Source organism: Charadrius vociferus, unplaced genomic scaffold (genome assembly GCF_000708025.1).
Source record: "Charadrius vociferus isolate BGI_N301 unplaced genomic scaffold, ASM70802v2 scaffold964, whole genome shotgun sequence".
Taxonomy (NCBI): domain Eukaryota; kingdom Metazoa; phylum Chordata; class Aves; order Charadriiformes; family Charadriidae; genus Charadrius; species Charadrius vociferus.
Genome location: NW_009647945.1, coordinates 449,632 through 467,314, shown reverse-complemented (window position 1 = coordinate 467,314; position 17,683 = coordinate 449,632). Strand labels below are relative to the sequence as shown.

The following is a 17,683-nucleotide window of genomic DNA, read 5'->3' as shown; positions in this document are numbered from 1 at the left end:
ATGCTCCTGTGTCCTGCCCCAGCCTTCCCCCCAGTATCGTCATTTAGCGATAGTCGCTAAACTCCAGCAAAGCCCACCAAACTTCAGCTGAGGTTATTTATATTGCCTTAGCACAGATCAGGACTTCAGTGTCTCATCGGGGAAAGGATGTTTCACCTCTCCCCCAGCAGAAGGAATTCCACCATCACCAGAGTTTGAAAAGACAACAGGACCTCGTCACCGAGGTATTTAGGAGGAGGTAAGCCTCTCACAAGCTGGCACTCTCTTCAAATGTCACATCAAACAGCGAGGAAAAGGGCAGGAAAAGGCTACCTTTTGATGGGAGGCTTCACTCATGTCTAGAAGCTGGATAATCCGGGGCCGCCTCATCTCCCGCGTGCTGGCCAGCCTCTGCTCGGTGGTGAGAGACATCTCCTTCAGGAAGGCAGAGGGAGTCAGCTGAAATGCAAAACATCAGCGAGAGCTACAGAAACGCCTTCGTTCAGAAAGGCTTTTCTTGTTCAAGTGCCACTGATGAATAATTCGTGACCACAGCCACGAGGATAGTCCTGGAAGTCCCGTAAGTTACCTGCTGAAATATTTAACATCGGTAAATTAATGATATAGAGCGGAATACACATGCTCTAACCAAGTGGCTCTGTCCCATTAGCTTCTGTCATGATTTGATGTGACATGGTTGGGGATTTCTGCTCTTCGGGCATTTATTTCCTCCTTAGTTTTGCTGGATTGAGCCAGTGACCTTTGAAGAGAGTGGGGAGGAGCTATCAGAAATCCCCTAACTCCATATTTGCACAGTGCTCACAACCAACAAGTGCGAGGAGATGTCACTGCCGGGTGAATCAGAGGAAAGCAGCATTGTGCCAAGACCGCAGTAGAGAGGAATGGGCCCAAGTTTTAATTGTCTCTTTTTAATTAGCACTTGTTTTCTCTCTGTTCCAGCCTCACAGACCCCTCCCACAGAAGTATACAGATATCTCCTTGACAGAGCCTCAGCACGAGGTCATCTCCAGTCAGGTGAGCTCCAGTCAAAAAAAGGGACACTTGTGGATGGGAAGAAGGAACTGCCCTGACTCCATGGCTGTTTGCAGGGTTGGATGTGTGCTCCACACAGGATACGAGATACAATAACTGGTTTGGAACCTGTTCTGTGTGGGACCAGCCATGTCTCTCAGGGCTTCAGGCAGTGTTTGAGCAGCCCACCCCATGCTCAGCTGCCGAAAGGGCAGGTATGGTCAGAGTAGTGCTGGAAGATATGCCTATATGACAGAAGATCACACAAAGAGGATGGAAAAAAGAACGTGCTCATGCGATGTACATGCACTATTCCAGTGCAATGCCCAGTACAGTGATTTAACTGGGCTCCAGTGGCAGATCCAGGCAAGACTCTGGACCTTCCCTGCAGCAGCACACAGTCCATCCCCCACGATAACCACCCCCAACAGAAGCACAGCAGCAAAGAGATGGGGAGGTGATGTCCAGCTTCACAGTGCTGCCAGACAACAGGAGGGGAACGCAGCAGAGGGACACAAGGGGACTTTCCAGCCTTAACACAGCTCCTACCAGGCCACAGCAGGTACTTACAGTTACAGACTCCTCTGCCTCTCTGACTACCTTCACATTACGAGGTGCTACTACTTTGCTCTGGAACCCATCAGTCCTTTTGGAGGACCCCACGGACCGCCGGAGCTTGCCAGTGGCCATGTCTCAGCTCACCTGGAAGGAGTGAAAAAGAAAATAAAAAAAAATAATGGGACTTTGTAAATGCAGAATTCCATTCATGGCAGACCCAAAGGACACACCTCCAGGCTGTGGCACCCTTCAGAAGCAGAAAACATAAGGCCTCCCCACCCCGTTCCATGATTAGACTGTATTGAAGTGGCAGAGTGAAGATTCATAGAACTAAAACCCCAGAATAAACATTCCCTGAGCCAAAACAGCCTTCTGCGGTGGGTGCAGCCCCACAAGCCACAAACACACACCAGGGCCTGATGGCTTTTCTCACCTTCTCCCACTTCCACTACTTTTGGAACCCCATTTTTACTGGACTTACAAACCAAATCTCTATTAATATCCAAGCTCTCCTTTATTATTCTTTAAAAGTTTTGTGGTGGGAACAGAAGGCAGGTAAATGTCACTCAGCTGCTTCATTTTGCAAGAGCAGCTGACGTGATGTGACTTTGTGCCTGACCCTACTGAGAGCTCAGAGTATTATGAGCAACCTCAAACCCAGGGACGGCTGCTGCCTGGAGCATTAACAAAAATCAGATCACCTCCCTGCTCTGCAAACCAAATGTCCACCCTTTGTGTGAGGAGCCTGGTGATGCTTCTAACTAATGGAGCATGGAGTTCAATACTCTGATTAAGAACTATAGTTTCTCAAGGCTAATTCGGTTGGTTTAAGTTACAAAAATTATCCAGCAAATATGACTCCTTCCAGGCATGAAATTACCACAGTGCCCAAGAGCATTTCTCCATGGAGAATGAGGGCCCTAATTTTCACTTATTAACACCCAAACTCAAGGCTCCCTACAGGCATTAGAGGCTGTAACAGCAGAAATAAAAGCATGGAACCATTAAAGGAACATCAGCAATTAGCTCAATTATAAATGCAACATATGTGAGAGCAGGGCCACTTAAGACTTTATCCTAATGGCAGTTTTTCTCCCGCATCCTTATCCTACAAGCAACAGGAGTTAACAGGTCCACAGTCCGTTCTTCCAGTTGCCAGGCTGCTGACCACCCCTCTTCCTTTGCGCCACCCAAAGTGGGTGTGCAAGAAAGGGCACAAAGAGAAGTCAATCCCAGAAAGTGGGTCTCAAACACCAGCAAAAGAATCAAAGATAAGGAGGCACAGTATTTGCTAAGCATTACTTTGGACTAGAAATAATTTCCCCCTCCCTTTCTGGCTAACAGGACCCAAGGAACAGATGGATTTGCCCACTTATTTTCTGGGACTTGAGAGACCAGTGCTCTCCAACACACCTCTGCCGTAAAGTTTTTTTTCATCCTGGCATTAAGTGAAAATCACAGATCATATTTCCTCCTGCTTCCTGCTTTTCCACATCATCTTTTGTGTGGACTTGCTGTATAGAGCAAAACATTATAGAATCACAGAATGGTTTGGGTTGGAAGGGACCTTAAAGACCATCCAGTCCCACCCCCTGCCCTGGGCAGGGACACCTCCCACCAGCCCAGGTTGCTCCAAGCCCCGTCCAACCTGGCCTTGAACACCTCCAGGGATGGGGCAGCCACAGCTTCTCGGGGCAACCTGCCCCAGGGGCTCACCACCCTCACAGTCAAGAATTTCTTCCTAATATCTCATCTAAATCTCCCTTCTTCCAGTTTGAAGCCATTCCCCCTTAATCTATACATAGATGACCATCCCTTTCCGCTCAGGTTTGACCCACATCCTGCAAGGAAGGCAATAACTTCATTCCTTTACTCCCCAAACAGCCCCAGTATTATTGTGCACGTTCGTGGCACTGGGCAGCGTTAGGACATGACAAGGTTGCGGGTTCCTTATGTTCTTGCAAGAAACACAAGAGCAAAGCACTGTCCTACAGAGACGAGGACATGCTGCAGCAAGAGCTAAGGTTTAAAGCTGGAAATAACTTTCTCTTTCAAAAGCAATCTAACAGGGATGATATAACATTAATCTGGATTTCAATGTTTTATGATTTGGTCTTGAGAATAACTGGATTATTTATTCCAATTTTCTACCTGTAATTTCTCTTCACTTGAAACTAATCCTGTTCATCACACCCACAACGCTTGTTTCCAGAGGGCTTCCAACCCCCACACCTCCATCCCAGTCTCGCAGCTCCCCTGACCCTCCAGCCCTGCTGTGCGGCACTGTCGCAGCCCCCCAGCCCCGCTTCCCCGCAGCCTGCGGGGATCAGCCTCCCCGGTCGGGAGGAGAGGAGCAAAACTGAGAAGAGAGCCACATCTCCCCATAGAGGCAGGAGAAAACAGGAACCCCAACACAGCACCCTTCTAGCCCACCACCCCTGTCTGTTGGAGGGCGATCTCTACCTTCCCCACCCTGGCCAGCCCTCCACCCACCCCAGAATTGTAAGGAGGGACTGCGATTCCCCCTCCGCTCCAGGCTCAGGGCACAGACAGCTCGGGCACCCCAGCTTTAGGTACAGAGCCCTGAGCCCAGGCAGAGGAACCGTCTGTGCCAGGACACAACAGCTATAACAACCTAGACAAGCAACGAAGAAATACGCCCAGGGCTAGGGTAGAAATTCCTGACTTGCCTCAGGAAACCAAGATGTATCAGAGCAGCGTGCCAAGCTGAAGGTCACCATGGACATCCAAGCTTCAGCCTCCTCCCCAAGGCTCCCTTCGCTCCAGTGAAGCTAAAAGTCTCTATCGTCACTGCAAGTCGCACAGCAATTTTAGAATCCATTCAAAACCTTTCTACCTCCCCAGACCTGCTCTTAGACCAGGCATATTGTTAAATCCTGCTATCACATCGCTGCTGCATCCCTCCTGCCAACACCAACGCCTCCTCCCTGCCCAGTGGCCAGACTCTACCTTAGGGCAGGTAGTTCATGCTTCTCAGGGAGGATTCCCTTTGTGTAGGGCCTAGTCTTGCTCCCTAAATCACCATGGGCTATCTGGTGGCTGCAGACAGCCTGGAGGGACAGGAGCCACCCAGGGAACCGTTGATGTGACCATGCACCCACCAGCACAGCAATAACTGTCACTGGGCTGGTGGCTTCCCAGAGTCCAGTAGAACCACGAAGACAACTGACAGGACTTGAAAACTGGGCTGCCCAGCATCTCTCCTCAACTGTTACTGCCTTGCCAGGCTGAGCAGGAGGATATTACCAGGACCTCAGGGAAGGAGAGAGTTAAGAGCTTTTCATTAGCTAAAGCCCGCTCATTTCTCTGCTGCCGAGCTCCTTCTGCTCTAACGCAGAGAGACACTGCACAGCGCAGGCTCAGGGTGCTGTGAGAAGCTTCTCAAAACAGCAGCATCTCATCCTGGCAAGTACCACAATGGGAAAGAGCCACCAACCCAGTAAAGAGTGGGGGTTTGCCACCTTAACCAGTTCCACACAGAGGGAACAGCCACACGGTTCAAGCGTACATGGCTTTGGGAATTCTTCAGCTCCAGGCTGGAGTGGAGGCTGTTTTCTGCCTTCAGCTTTCTCAGTATCCTAATTGGCCGACTTGGTCTCAAGTCTGGTGGTTTACAATGCCCCTGAAACACCTCAATAAAGTTACAGCCTTGCAAATCACTTCCAAATAACTTCCTTAAACATCTTACTCCGCAGTGAATGATTGCAGCAGCATTCAGAAGTACGCCTTGGAGTGGTATTTGTCAACATTCCACAAGCTCCAGATAAATTAGACACTGCAGACAAGCCAATCATTTCTTTGTTTAAGGAGTAAAGAAAAAAGTTTCGACACTGACTTGCAAAGCGAGAATTTAATTTCCATTTCGCTCACCCAGGGAGGGCCCCAATCACATCAGCACAGAAGAGAGCAGGGCAATCACCGTGTCACTGCAGCTCTGACAATGCCTTTGGGGGTGTCCTCTGCTGTTGCACCTGGTGAATACCCGTCTGGTGAGCTCGTTCCAATTAACTGTGCACACACAGACACACGCACCAGCCAAGGACGCCCAAGTTACAAGAGCATCTCAGCTGCCAGGGAGCTTCGCGCGTTTTCAGCGCAGCATATGTTATAAACAAAAGCTTCTCATGAGGCTCTCAGCCACAGGCGAACCAAATCATCCCATCTGCTTGGCAGGGAACAAGGAACCCTCAGTTTGAGAACTAACATTCATATTATGGTTTACAATCAGGGCAGGGAGGATCCGAACCCTGACAACAAACTGGCTCTCCAGCCAGCTAGCCTGTGGAAACTCACTCCAAAACATCTCCCACGTGATGTTCATCCACAAATCTGAGTGGAAACAGAGAGCTCAGGCAAAGAAACCTCAGATGTGACACCCATGTGCGCTGAAGGCACCAAGGCAGAAGGGCTATAAGGGAAAGAAGCTGGATGGTGGGTGATGCTTCCCATCTCAGAAAGCAGAACTTGGAGACAGCCGTCAAGGTGAGACCCATCGAGTGTCTCGTGCTTGGTCTGAGATGCGCTCACAGGGCAGCCACCTTGTGCTCCTTCCCAGCAGCTCCAGCACCCACCTTCGAAGCAATGTTACAGCCCCACGTGCTCAGCACAGAAGTCACTCCTGCCTGCCGTGGGCAAACAGCGCTGCTGGAGCCAGGGTTCAGAGGACTCTCCGGAGGAGCCTCAGGTGCTGAGCAAGGGAAGCTGCTGCTGCAAAGCATCTTCACAGAGCTGCAGGGTAGAAGCCACATGAAACCCACACAAGGCTTGCAAGCCCGACACGAAACCTGATGCTGCCTGCTCTCAACCTCAACAACCCTTCTCCTATCCTCAGCTGGGCTCCTGCTATGGAACTCACCAGCTTATTTTTCCAGCCAAAACCTTCCTGCCCTCCCAGGTGGATGGAGGGGACCAAAGCCATTCCTTAGTCCTGCTTGTCAGCCCTGACAAGGTCACTTCCACATCTCCTAGTGCTGCTGCGTAGAAAAAGCAAGGGAGAAAAAGCTGGCAGGCGACCAGCTAGGATGCTCGAGAGATAAGGAGAAGCCTTGGCTGGGGGGGCTCTGCTCCCCGGATTACAAAGTCTTTTAGCTAATGACTATTTAATGAACTCATAAGCAGTCTCTGGAAGGAAGTGGGGGGGAGACCAGATCATCTTCAAAGTGAAAGAAAAAAATGATTTGTTTCATGATGTGGGCTCACAGCTCCTACAGAGGCTCCTTCCTTCCGGCTAGGCAGAAAAGAAGGGTCCACATGGGATCGCTCTGCTCCCAGGTGAGTGGTTTCGGCCATGAGCTACAGTAGGGGTAAATAAAAGCACCATCAACCTCTTCTCCAGCAGCAATATTAATCTCTGAACACCACCGAGCTCATGGCTTGGGCCATGCGGCCAAAGTGTCTGTAGGCACAAGGCGAGGCTTCACACAAGCCGAGTCATGCCAGGACCTGGAAAATTCAGCAGGCTCAACAGCACAAATATGGGCACAGAGGGGCCCTTCAGGGCCTGTGAGCTTGGCAAAAGCTGCATTGATGTGAGCACTTCGATACGGCCCTAAAGCATCCAAATCCCTTCGCGCATACGGCCAACAGCTTTACCTCTGTAAAATAAAACTGAAGAGCTCTCTGATGACGCTGTGCTGAAAAAGACAGGAAATTAAGAATAGACAGCAAATTTCTTAATGGGCATTAAGGAAAAACAAAAAAAAAAAAAGGAAATTCATGTAAAGGCACAGTTTCATGTCCACAGAGACCTTGTGCCTGTCGCTATGCCATGTGCCAGTGTTCTTATTTCAGGGGACTCCATGTCACTTGTGCTGAAGCAGCAGCACCAGCCTCTGAGCTGGGCTCATACCAACTGATTGTCCCCCAAAATGAAAAGCGGGGGCTATATCGGCACATTCTGCACTGCAATACACTATACCCCGCTTTTCTTGTAGGAGCCCAGACTGGTGGCCGAATCTTACTTCGGTATACAAAATAAATCCTCTTTCTTCCTTCCACAAAGATAAACCATCTCTCTGGAGTAATGAGTTAATTTGCCTTTCTATTATGCTGTGTTGGATAAGTAAGACAAGAGATCTGCTAAAAGTGAGAATCAGGATGCTACCGGACAATTTTGTTCAGTTAAATCACCTTGCCCTGTTCAGGCTTAAGTAGCAAGATCACGTTTCTTGCCTAGAAATCACCTGCTTAGCCATAATTACCATATAAACAGCATCAAGGAAGCCAGGAAAGGAGAAGCAAAATTTCCAGGACTAATCTCTCACCCCTCCAGCCCACTGCTAAGTGGCTGAGTGCTTTCTAAATCAAGCCTTGCTACCCAGGAAGCCTCACCTGTCACTTTTATATTCCAGTCCCCCTGTATTTCATCACTTTGCTACTGCCATCCTGCAATTTATTACAAAAGCTCTACCATAGCCAAGATAATTAAAAGGAGTCTAGTGTTCCACCTTCCTGTTATTTCTTTTAATAAACTTCAACTCTCAGCTGACAGTGAGGTAGACCAAGCTCCCTTCCAAGGGTCTGCCAGAGATTCCCCAGCCCCACATACTATAATTTATAACTCTGGCTCCCGCCTTAAGCCTTTACAGTACTACTTTCCCCTTCCCAACTGCCTTCCCCAGCATCTGATCTCTGCTATCCCGGCTTTGCAACTCCCATCAGCTCTCCCCTTTTCATTTACTTGTTTTCTGGCACCTGGATCACCTTTTGTTTTGGTTCATGATTCAGCAGAGCTTTGGAGTGGAAAAGCAGAAACCAAAGGACAGTTAAACAGATCCCCAGGCCAGGAGCAAGCGGCCTTACGCGGAGTCAGAGCTGACTCTGCAGCGGTGAATCTGGAGTAGCAGGTTAGCAAAGCAGTACCACTCTAGTAGCTACTGTTGTGACTTCATTTAAAGCTCATGGAAATCATAGGAAGACTCCTATGGGTATCAGATCGTTGCCACATGTGGTATCTTATCCTAGAAGTAATAGGACATGCCACTTACACTAGCCTGCACACGAGAGCTAAGATGAAGTGAACCATTATGTACTCCCAGGGGGCTTAAAGCACACAAATCTCTGCTGTGCTGACATGCAGTGATTTGTTAACCTACCATTTAACTGCACACTCAGGAACAAGGGGCACTGCCAGCATCCCTAAAAACCACCCTCTCTCCCTCCTGAACCACCTCTTTGCTTCTGCGGCCTCAATTTGCTGCGTGACGCTCGCATGCCGACCCTGAGAGGTCAGGCATCAACCCAGCTGCCTGAAACGCTCCCGCCAACCTCCATCCGAGCCACGCTGCTTCAATCTCAATCTTCAAAAGCCTTCTCAGTGAAATAGTTATGCGTATTCACACCCAGATCTCACAGAGGAGTTTCAATCTCTGGAAGAACATAAAACATTAATTGAATTCAAAGATGCCAAACTGGAGACAGGTAAACAACCAGCAGCGGAGGTGGGAACAGCACCCCCAACCCCACCTTGGCTGGCTCCAGCCTTGTACCCAATTATCCAGCGCACACACGTTACTGCCTGCCAGAAGAGTAAACATTCCGTATTTACTGGATTACCACTGTAACACTACAGCGCTGGCTGTACCTCCACGGTGCTACAGAGCAGACTTTAGCTTCACAGAGTTATTTCCCATCCTTCAGTCAAGGGGCAAGGCTGCACAACCTGCTAGGAGCAATCTGCACCCTCCTGGAGCAGTTTAGCCTTTGTATTTTCTCCAGATTTATACAGGAATTGCTTCTCAGAAAAATCACCCGTGGATTTGAAACGCAAGGAAAAGATAGTTAGGGTGAGTTAGCTTCGCAGTCACTTCTAGCTAGGCCATCGGTTGCATTTGTCATCATAAGCCTTCGCAGCGTTTTATAGACAGAGCAAGAATAAATAATCTCATCCCTCTTTTACAGACTGGGCAACACAGAGAAAAATTTAAGTCCAAAACATCTAAGAGCCCACGGCCAAGACCAGCAGCAGCAAGGCAGGCAGCCTCCATCCCCTCTACATTCAACCCCCAGCCTGGATGCAGTCACATCTGCATCCCATGGGGGAAAAAAAAGGAAAAAATTTAGGAAGTTTCTCTTTCAGGGAGCAGAGTTTGGTCCCTGTAGAGCTCTGGAGCAGGGGGAGAAGGGGCTCCAGCTCCCAGTCCCCAGCATGGAAAGCGCTGCAGCCTCCAGGGGCCTCTCACCCTGCTTTCCCCCCCACAGGCAACCTCCCCCCAAAAATCCTCCCCTCAAAAGCCGCTTCCTTGTGGGGGAACAGGTCCTGCAGGAGGGTGGGTGAGCACAGGTACGCCCAGGAGATGGCTGGCAGGACCGAGGGGTCCCTGCCCCAGGCCCCCCCCCGCCTCTCCCCCCACGCTCTGGCACAAGGGGTGTCCCCCACACCGCCATGGGGATTTCACCCCCTCCCCAACATTGCTGTGTGGGGCCATGGAGGGGTGTCACCCCCCCTCCGAGCTCCCCTACAGCCCCAGGTCCCCGCTCAGCCCCCTCCCAAACCCTCCCTTCCCAAGGCCGAGCAGCCCGGGCACACACAAAGCCACCCTCCATATTTCAGCCAGGAAGGGGCTGCAGCCGCCATCACCTCAGCACAGGGGTGGTCACCAGTATCCCCCACCTTCCCCAGCCTGCAGGGGAGGACACTCACGCTGGATCCCTGCTGCCAGCCAGGCCGTGTCCCTCGTTCCCAAAGCAACAGGGCCTCCGGGCCAGCCCCAACACCACCATGGCAACAGCAGGGACACAGAGAGGGGAGGAGGCGGCTTCAGGGACGAGATGGCAGACACGGAGGCAGAGGGGACAGAGGGATGCCGGTCCCCAGAGGGGCTGCCTGCGGTCCCCAGCCTGGCTAGCAGTGGCCACTGCAAACATGTGGTGAAACTGCCTCCAACACACCCTCCCAGCACAGCCACGTCGCCGCCCGTGTCATCCTGAAACAGGGCAGCGGTTAGAGACACTCATGGCAGAATCCAAAATGTTTCTCCCAACGAAAGCAAGAGCTACACGCAGGGCTGGGCACGAGGGCCACACACCACCGGGAAACACCCTGTATGTCCGTATATACTAAGAAAATCAAGTCATGCACAACCCACAGAGGTGTCAGCGCTGCCCTCAGAAGGGACCATCCCCTCTCCTCACCCGCTCCCTCTGTGACAAGCCGGACCCCAGTTCAACCAGCTCAAAACATGCACTGGCATCTCGGCATCTCGGCATCTCCCAGTCCGCCTATGGCAGGGCTCTCAGGGAAGCACTGTAATTAATAAATTAGCACAGTGTAACACACACAGCTCCCAAATCCTTGCTGAGCCCATGCTCCCTTTTACTCCCTCCCTGAGGAGCTCCAGATGGGCTCTGAGCTCCAGCACCGGGCACACAGCAGGGTCGTTCCAAACCGATGCATTTCACCTGAGTGCCTCTGCCCCGTGCCCTCGCACAGGGTTAAAGAGAGGCCACTGCTCACTGAGTTCTGCTCATAACCCTCACATTTGTTTCAAGGCCTTGTTCTGCAACAAGGAAAACAGAACTGGTTGTTTGGCAGATGAGACCGCAGTGGGGAAAAAAAAAATAAAGTTGCATAAGATGGCAAACGAGAGCACTTCCAAATCAGATATTGGGAGATTAATTCCCGATTCATAGTGAACATCACTGGTATTTCATTAAGAATCCATCCAGGACAGCTCAAACTCTGAGCCTTGGGCAAACGCCATGGGACTGCAAAGTGTGAAATAATTATCTAAAATGAACCTGTGGTCTATTCATCTTCCCCACACTTCCTCTCGAACCGAAAGGCTCCTACCTAAATAACTAGACCTGAGGAGACCCAGTCATTAACACACTCCACCTGGGAGCATGTGCCCCGTGCTCCCAGGTACCAGCAAGCCTTCAGGCAAGGCTCACCCCGGGCCACAAGAAAGGTACAGAGCTGAATGCCTGATCCGAACTGTACAGTCTCCTCTGAGGAAGAAAATACAAATCCTCAAAATAGAAAAGTCACCCCTGGTATGCAGCACATCCCCCCCATGGTGCCTTCAGCATGAGCAACAACTTGGGCTCATCCTCCTCCCACCATACTTTGACCTGGGAGTTACATACTACCTGTGGGCAATTTGTTTTGTCCTACGCTGCTACAGAGACGAGCAAGTCATTAGCTGACAGAGGGAAATGCAAAGCTCCGAGGTCAAGTAAACAGGGCAAGAACCTGACCTGCAGTTCTTCACAGCCACTGCTTTCCTTCATCCACCTCGGATCAGCCAAGGTCAGCTTACCCACCCCCATTTTACCACGGAGCCGTTGTGATACAGACACCATGGCCTGACTATTTCACTGCGTTTGCTCATCTAGATTAAGACCCATCAAGATTTTATAGATGTGGCACAAAGTTTACGCAGGTTTGGGGTTTTTTGGTTTTTTTTGTTTGTTTGTTGGTTTTTTTTCCTAGACAAGTTCATTCCAAAGTAAAGCAGAGTTCCCAGTAGAGGGGAAGCCTAGGACAGGGAAGCTCAAGCATGATGGACAGGGAGAAACACATGCTGAATTTTATGCACATGCCTTGACTCCAAAGGCTTTTCCTCCTTGGTTCTTCTTCCCACATTCCGACTCCCACACATAACTCCCTTATTTCAACCCCAGGCAAACCTCTATCTTCTCTTGCCAGACCCTGGGCTGGACATATCCAAGCAAACTAGAGGGCAAGCACACCAGCAGACACAGCAACAGGCTTTATCACTGTGGAAACTCTGAATTACAGCACCCAAGAGGTCACCACTTGGGAAAAGCACCCAGAGACGGTCCCCAAGAGCTGATTTCAGCCACCCAGGCTGGAGAAGCACAGCACCCAGAGGGTCCCAGTGCTATTCCTGGCTCAGCCAGGCTCTTCAGCCCCCTCGCTGGAGGGAGAGCCTGGGTTAACCCTTGCAAAACCTGTTCCCAGCCCCGAGGGAGGCAAATTGCCTTTGCCAGGGCAATAAACCCCCAGAAAAAACCCTGGCAGGCAGCAGGGAATAGCTGATGCAGCCCTGCGAAAGGGGACCCGTAGAGTCCCTGGGAATCGAGCAGAAGGGGTCCAGCACTCTCTGCAAAAAGCAGCTTTGTTCGATTCTCTTGGCTTTTGCACACAAAGCCCTTGCGGGGGGGGCTCCGGCATTTTGCAAAACAGGCATTCTGCCAGAGCTGTGCGATTTCTGATGGCAGGGAAAGTGAACGCTGCAGTTTATGACTTTTTTTCCTAGCTAACAGGGACTTAGAGGGATAGGAATACGCTGCATTCCCAGAGATGTCACTGCAGGCATACGTTGCCAGCCAGGCTGCCCTCCTCTGCCGGCTGCTGCGCAGAGAGAGGCCACAGCCAGCTTGTCCTCTAGTTTCTTCACCATAACGCTTTTTGATGGCTTACAGACATCAGGCAGCTCTGCCAAGCTGCTAGTTTTGGACACCACCAGACCTGAAATTAAAGTCAATATGGGCATATGTACTTTGCAAGACTGCACACACACACTTCGGGATGCTCTGCGGGAGGTAGGAGACCACAGCCACTGCTTTCTGACCCAGGCCTGGTCTTCACCACGCTTGGAGATGGAAAAGTCATAAGACAGATCATCCCAATCAGAGCTCACTGCCCAGGCACAGGTGTAGATAAGATAGGGGAGCAGAGGGAAGACCAAGTCTCTTCCAGGCTTCTTCCTCAGAAGAGGGCTTATCAGTTCAAGGGTGGCTTGCAAGCCAGCCACAAAACAAAGCATCAGCTATCCCGCTCAGGGCAGACCTACACTTTCAAAAAGAGAGCCCAGAAGCCGAAATGCACACCACTATGGATGCTCAGGACCACAGGCTCAGGGGCAGTACAGGGTTTACATCCCCCTCTCCGTTCCTGGGGTCATACATAGCCATCTCTGCTCCCACGGGGATCAACAAGCCCCTCTTCCCTGGCCAACGCCCTTGCTGCCCCATGAGCTCACCTCTGTCTTCCTTCACAATATCCAACTGTCACCATTAAGTTCAGCTTGGAGCCACCATTCCCGATTCACCTTTGGCTCTCAGCTGGCCACTTGTGTCTCGGATTCAAAGGACCCATTTCGAGCAGCACAGACTGGTCCCAAGGAAGCAGAGAGGGGATCCCACTGGCTCACAGCCCAGCACAGAAGCCATGCAGCAACCTCAGCACTTAAAAAAAAAAAAACCAAACCAAAAAACCCACCCTCTCCCTCCTAGCAGAGTCTGACCAAACCAGGCTGTCAGCCCCGCTCTTTTTAGAGGCAGATAGCTGTTAGTCCATGCAGAGCGCTACAGGGCTGAAAATCCTTCCCCCCCATCCCCTGGGAAGTGCTGTTTACATAGCTCTTGTTCTCCTGCAGAAACAAATGAGCAGACAGCCAAGGGCAACAGGTAGGCATCTTGCATTATTAACCTCTCCTTTGCTGCAGTGCTAGAAGGACACGGAGCACCATCAGCCAGCATCCCCCAAAAGCCCTGCTGCAGGTTCTGAGATGAGATGCAATGGCACAGGCACTGTCTAGCTCGTGACCACCAAAACCAGAGCCCCTGGGGGGTTTGGAACAGGTACATCAGAAACCTGTCATCATTGCTGTGCCCACCAGATCAAATCCACAGAATAACTGGACACGTTTGGTGTCTTCCAGAGGACACAGAGCCACAGCAAGGGCAACGACAATGGCTGCAACACGGATGCAGGGCGAGGAGGGACGTGCTGACATGACCAGATGGGAGCACTCACTACCCCCACTTTAACCTATGAAGGAAGAACTCCAGCACTCAGTTAAAGACAGGACTGACTGCAACACTCGAATCATTTTAGGTGCTATCAAAACATTTCCTACCTAATAACTGCAGCAAGATCACTTACCCAACTGCTGCCACTTCATGAAGTCCCAAACACACAGCCCATAATCCTCTTTAATCCAAGCAGCGGTGTTGGTTTTTTTCTTCTGAGAAAGAAGGAAAATAAAAGTTGGCCCCTTTTAGCCATGTTTGCCCTGCCTTCCTCTGAGCAATGCAATCCCACATTGCAGGGGAGAACATTGATTTATTTTTTTTTTTGGTAGCACAGACCTTGATGCACAGCCCTGGGTTTGCTTTCTCCCTTTTTATTCCCATGTTCAGAATTAATTTTGTTTCCTCGCTTTTTGCTTATTTTACATTTCACTCCCAAACCCTGAACTGCTTCTCCACTCCTTTTCTACATCAAGACAGTATTTCAAATGCCTACATTTTTGAGACCCTGACATTAACTGTGCAGCCATGAAAACCAAAAAGAGTAAATTGTTTCCCCCCACCCCACCCCTGCTTCTTAAAACAAAGCAAAGTCCTTGGCCCCAACAAGTGCAACACCTCCTAGGTTTCCTTTTTCCTTAACACTGTGAAACCATTTAATCCAACTGGCTGTCTTTTTGTAAATGCAGAAGAAAACTTACAAGCCTCAAGAAGTTAATCACGGTTCAGGGGAACTCTCCAACAGGGAGGTGAGCAAGGCAGTAACTGAGGCTGTGATTGCCAGGAGACAATGCCCCAGGAGGACACTTAGATTTTGGATGGAGGTTCAAGCCTGACTCAGCAAAGTACTGCCAGAGCATCACAGCCTAAACACGAAAGTGGACACATGTCAAGGGCACCGATCACCTACGAAGCTACAGGATGGTTTGAGAGTTGTTCCTGGGGCTGACGCTATGTTACCCCTTAGTCTTGATCTCATGTTTCCTCTGGCAGGTAAAAACCATCCAAGATCCCATGATACTGAGGGTAGAAACACGCTGCGGTACCACCACGCTATAGGACCAGGGCTTAGTGGTCCTTCACAGTCACAGAGGCAGAGCAGGGGTCAGTCTCTCCTCCCTCACACCCAGCACTTCTCCTCAGCTGCCAGGGCATTCTCCGTCCTACCCAGTGCCACAGGGCAGCACAGGCTGGGGAGTAGTGGGCCCTCCTCTCCTCCACCTGAGATGCAGGACCTCCTTCAGAACCTAAGCACTACCATTTGGCATCACATGTGTTTAAAACCATGGCAATACCTGAGCACCTGCTCAGTTCCAAGGACCACACTAAATGCCACAAGCAGTCTTTCCCTCCAACTTCTCCAGACGAAGAAAAGCCATCCTCACGTGCTTAACCTTGTCCATAAAGAGCTTGCTTGGTATTTGCAGCTTCTGGCATCGCTTGGCAGCTCTGCTTGCAGTAGGACTGGTCTCCTTGGCTCCTGCCTTCACAGCAAGTCGGTCATCCACAGCCCCAGCAGGTCTACTACATCTCCTGCAGTGCACTTCCAAACACCAACATCTGGTTCTGTGATTTGAAGCAAGGCAGAGGAAGATTCGGGGAAAAAAAACAAGTTGTAAGTGGGACACAGGGAAGGGACAAACCCAGCCCGGGACAAGCATTTCAGCCCACAGGAGCACCTGGCACAACCACAGCAGCCACAAAGCACCACGGGGTGTTCGGAAGCAGTGCTATGAAAGGAGTTGCTTGTTTTATTTATCACTTGTGAAGCACTGAAGGGACGATTCGGTCTCCTTGCCGCTGCCAGGCCAGCTGGTGCAGCTCCCCGCAGCACACAGGGCTGCGCCGAGGTGCCGGGGCCATGGGCACCAGCTCTGCCGCACAAGAACATTAAACTGAAGGAGGCACCAAGAAAAACAAAACAAAAACCAACCGAAGTTGAACATGGCTTTACGTGAGCAGTTGCCTTCCCAGGCCCAATATAACCACGCAACAGCTGCAATTCCTGAGTTGAACTCACACAAATTTCCTGACACGATTGCTGGTTTGCTCAAGAAGGGACTATCAGATCACTTTTTGCTTAGTCAAATATTTGACTGCATTTATATCCTAAAGTCTTTTGCAAAAGAGACTGGGAGTTTTGTTAAAGAACAGCTGTCCTGGGCTAGAACCTGAGCTGGGGATTTCTGATTCTTAAACAGGGCACCTAGTGCATCCTTAAGAAGAGTCCCTTCCTCTCTGCTGCGCAGGTACCAACAGACTCTCCAGCTTTTATGTGATCGAGGTGGCACGCTGACTCGCAGCACATCACGTTTTGGCAGTGGGAGCAGAGGGGTAGATTCTCCACACAGAGATTGTCCGAGCTGAACTGTTAAACAAGCTCCTCGGGTTCTTCCTTTGAAGCTATTCCCATCCTTCCCACACCCCAAGAACCACCACAAAATCAAAGAGCCAGTGACAAAACCGGCCCCAAACATCTCCTGCAGATTCTCCTTGAGAGAAACCTTCCTGTTCATGAAAGACCAGCTTTGTAATAAACACAGCCTCAAAAGCAGAGGGGAAAACCCTTCAAAACACAAAGCAGGAGAGGAGCCATTCATGCAGTCAGAGTGGTTGATGAGAACAGGTGATAGGTCTGTGTAGGGAGAACCAAAGGTCTGAAAGAATGAAGTTGTCAAGCCACTGATAACCTATTTAAGACAGCTGGGGTTTTAGAAGACAGTAACCACAAAGTAAAAAAAAAATTAAAAAGGCACCCCAGTGGGCACAGGAACATCCAGATTTGTGTCTCTGCAGCCATCAGCACAAGCATCTGAGTTGCAAGGCTCAGAGCTGCAGGAAAGACCCACCGACGCGGAGCTGCCAGCCTCACCACAGAGTCCTGGTTTCCCATTACTGGGTCTGTCGCAGGAGCAGCTGGAGAGGGTGCAGGTTTGATTTGAGTAGCCTCTCCCTGCCAAAGATGAAAGCAAGGACCTGAGTACCCCATTTGTGACTTCCTCTCGCATTGAAAAGTCTGATCTCATTAAAAGGGAAGAGAGGGAACAGATGGAAACACAAAAAGAAGCTGTCAGCTGCCAACCACTGACCCCATCCTGACTCCATCCCTCTCCCCACTGCGACAGGAGCACAACTGGCTGCTCTTGGAAGGACAACAGGGCCAGCAGGACACAAAGAGGATTTCAGGTAGGCAATAAACAGCAGAAGCAGATGAAATCTTGGTAAACAAGAACTCCTTTTGTCAGGAAGAAATTCATCTGTGCAATCAGGAAAGACAACAGGAGGACCAGGCCGTGTCTGGGAACCCTCCTGGCCCTGCAGATGGTGAAAAGAGGCATCAACTGAAACAGCCACAATGTCTGAAGCCTTTCCA

General features: G+C 50.5%; 1 protein-coding gene across 1 annotated transcript in view; it reads right to left on the bottom strand.

Moving 5' to 3' along the window:
- HYDIN (HYDIN, axonemal central pair apparatus protein) overlaps positions 1-1,701 on the bottom strand; it is a 161,992-nt gene extending 160,291 nt beyond the window's left edge. The window contains exons 1-2 of the mRNA XM_009883265.1: positions 1,582-1,701; positions 313-438 (exon numbers count right to left, since the gene is read on the bottom strand). Of these exons, the coding sequence (XP_009881567.1) occupies positions 313-438; positions 1,582-1,701 (246 nt within the window). The remainder of the gene's footprint in view (positions 1-312; positions 439-1,581) is intronic.
- Between the last annotated feature and the right edge of the window lie 15,982 nt (positions 1,702-17,683).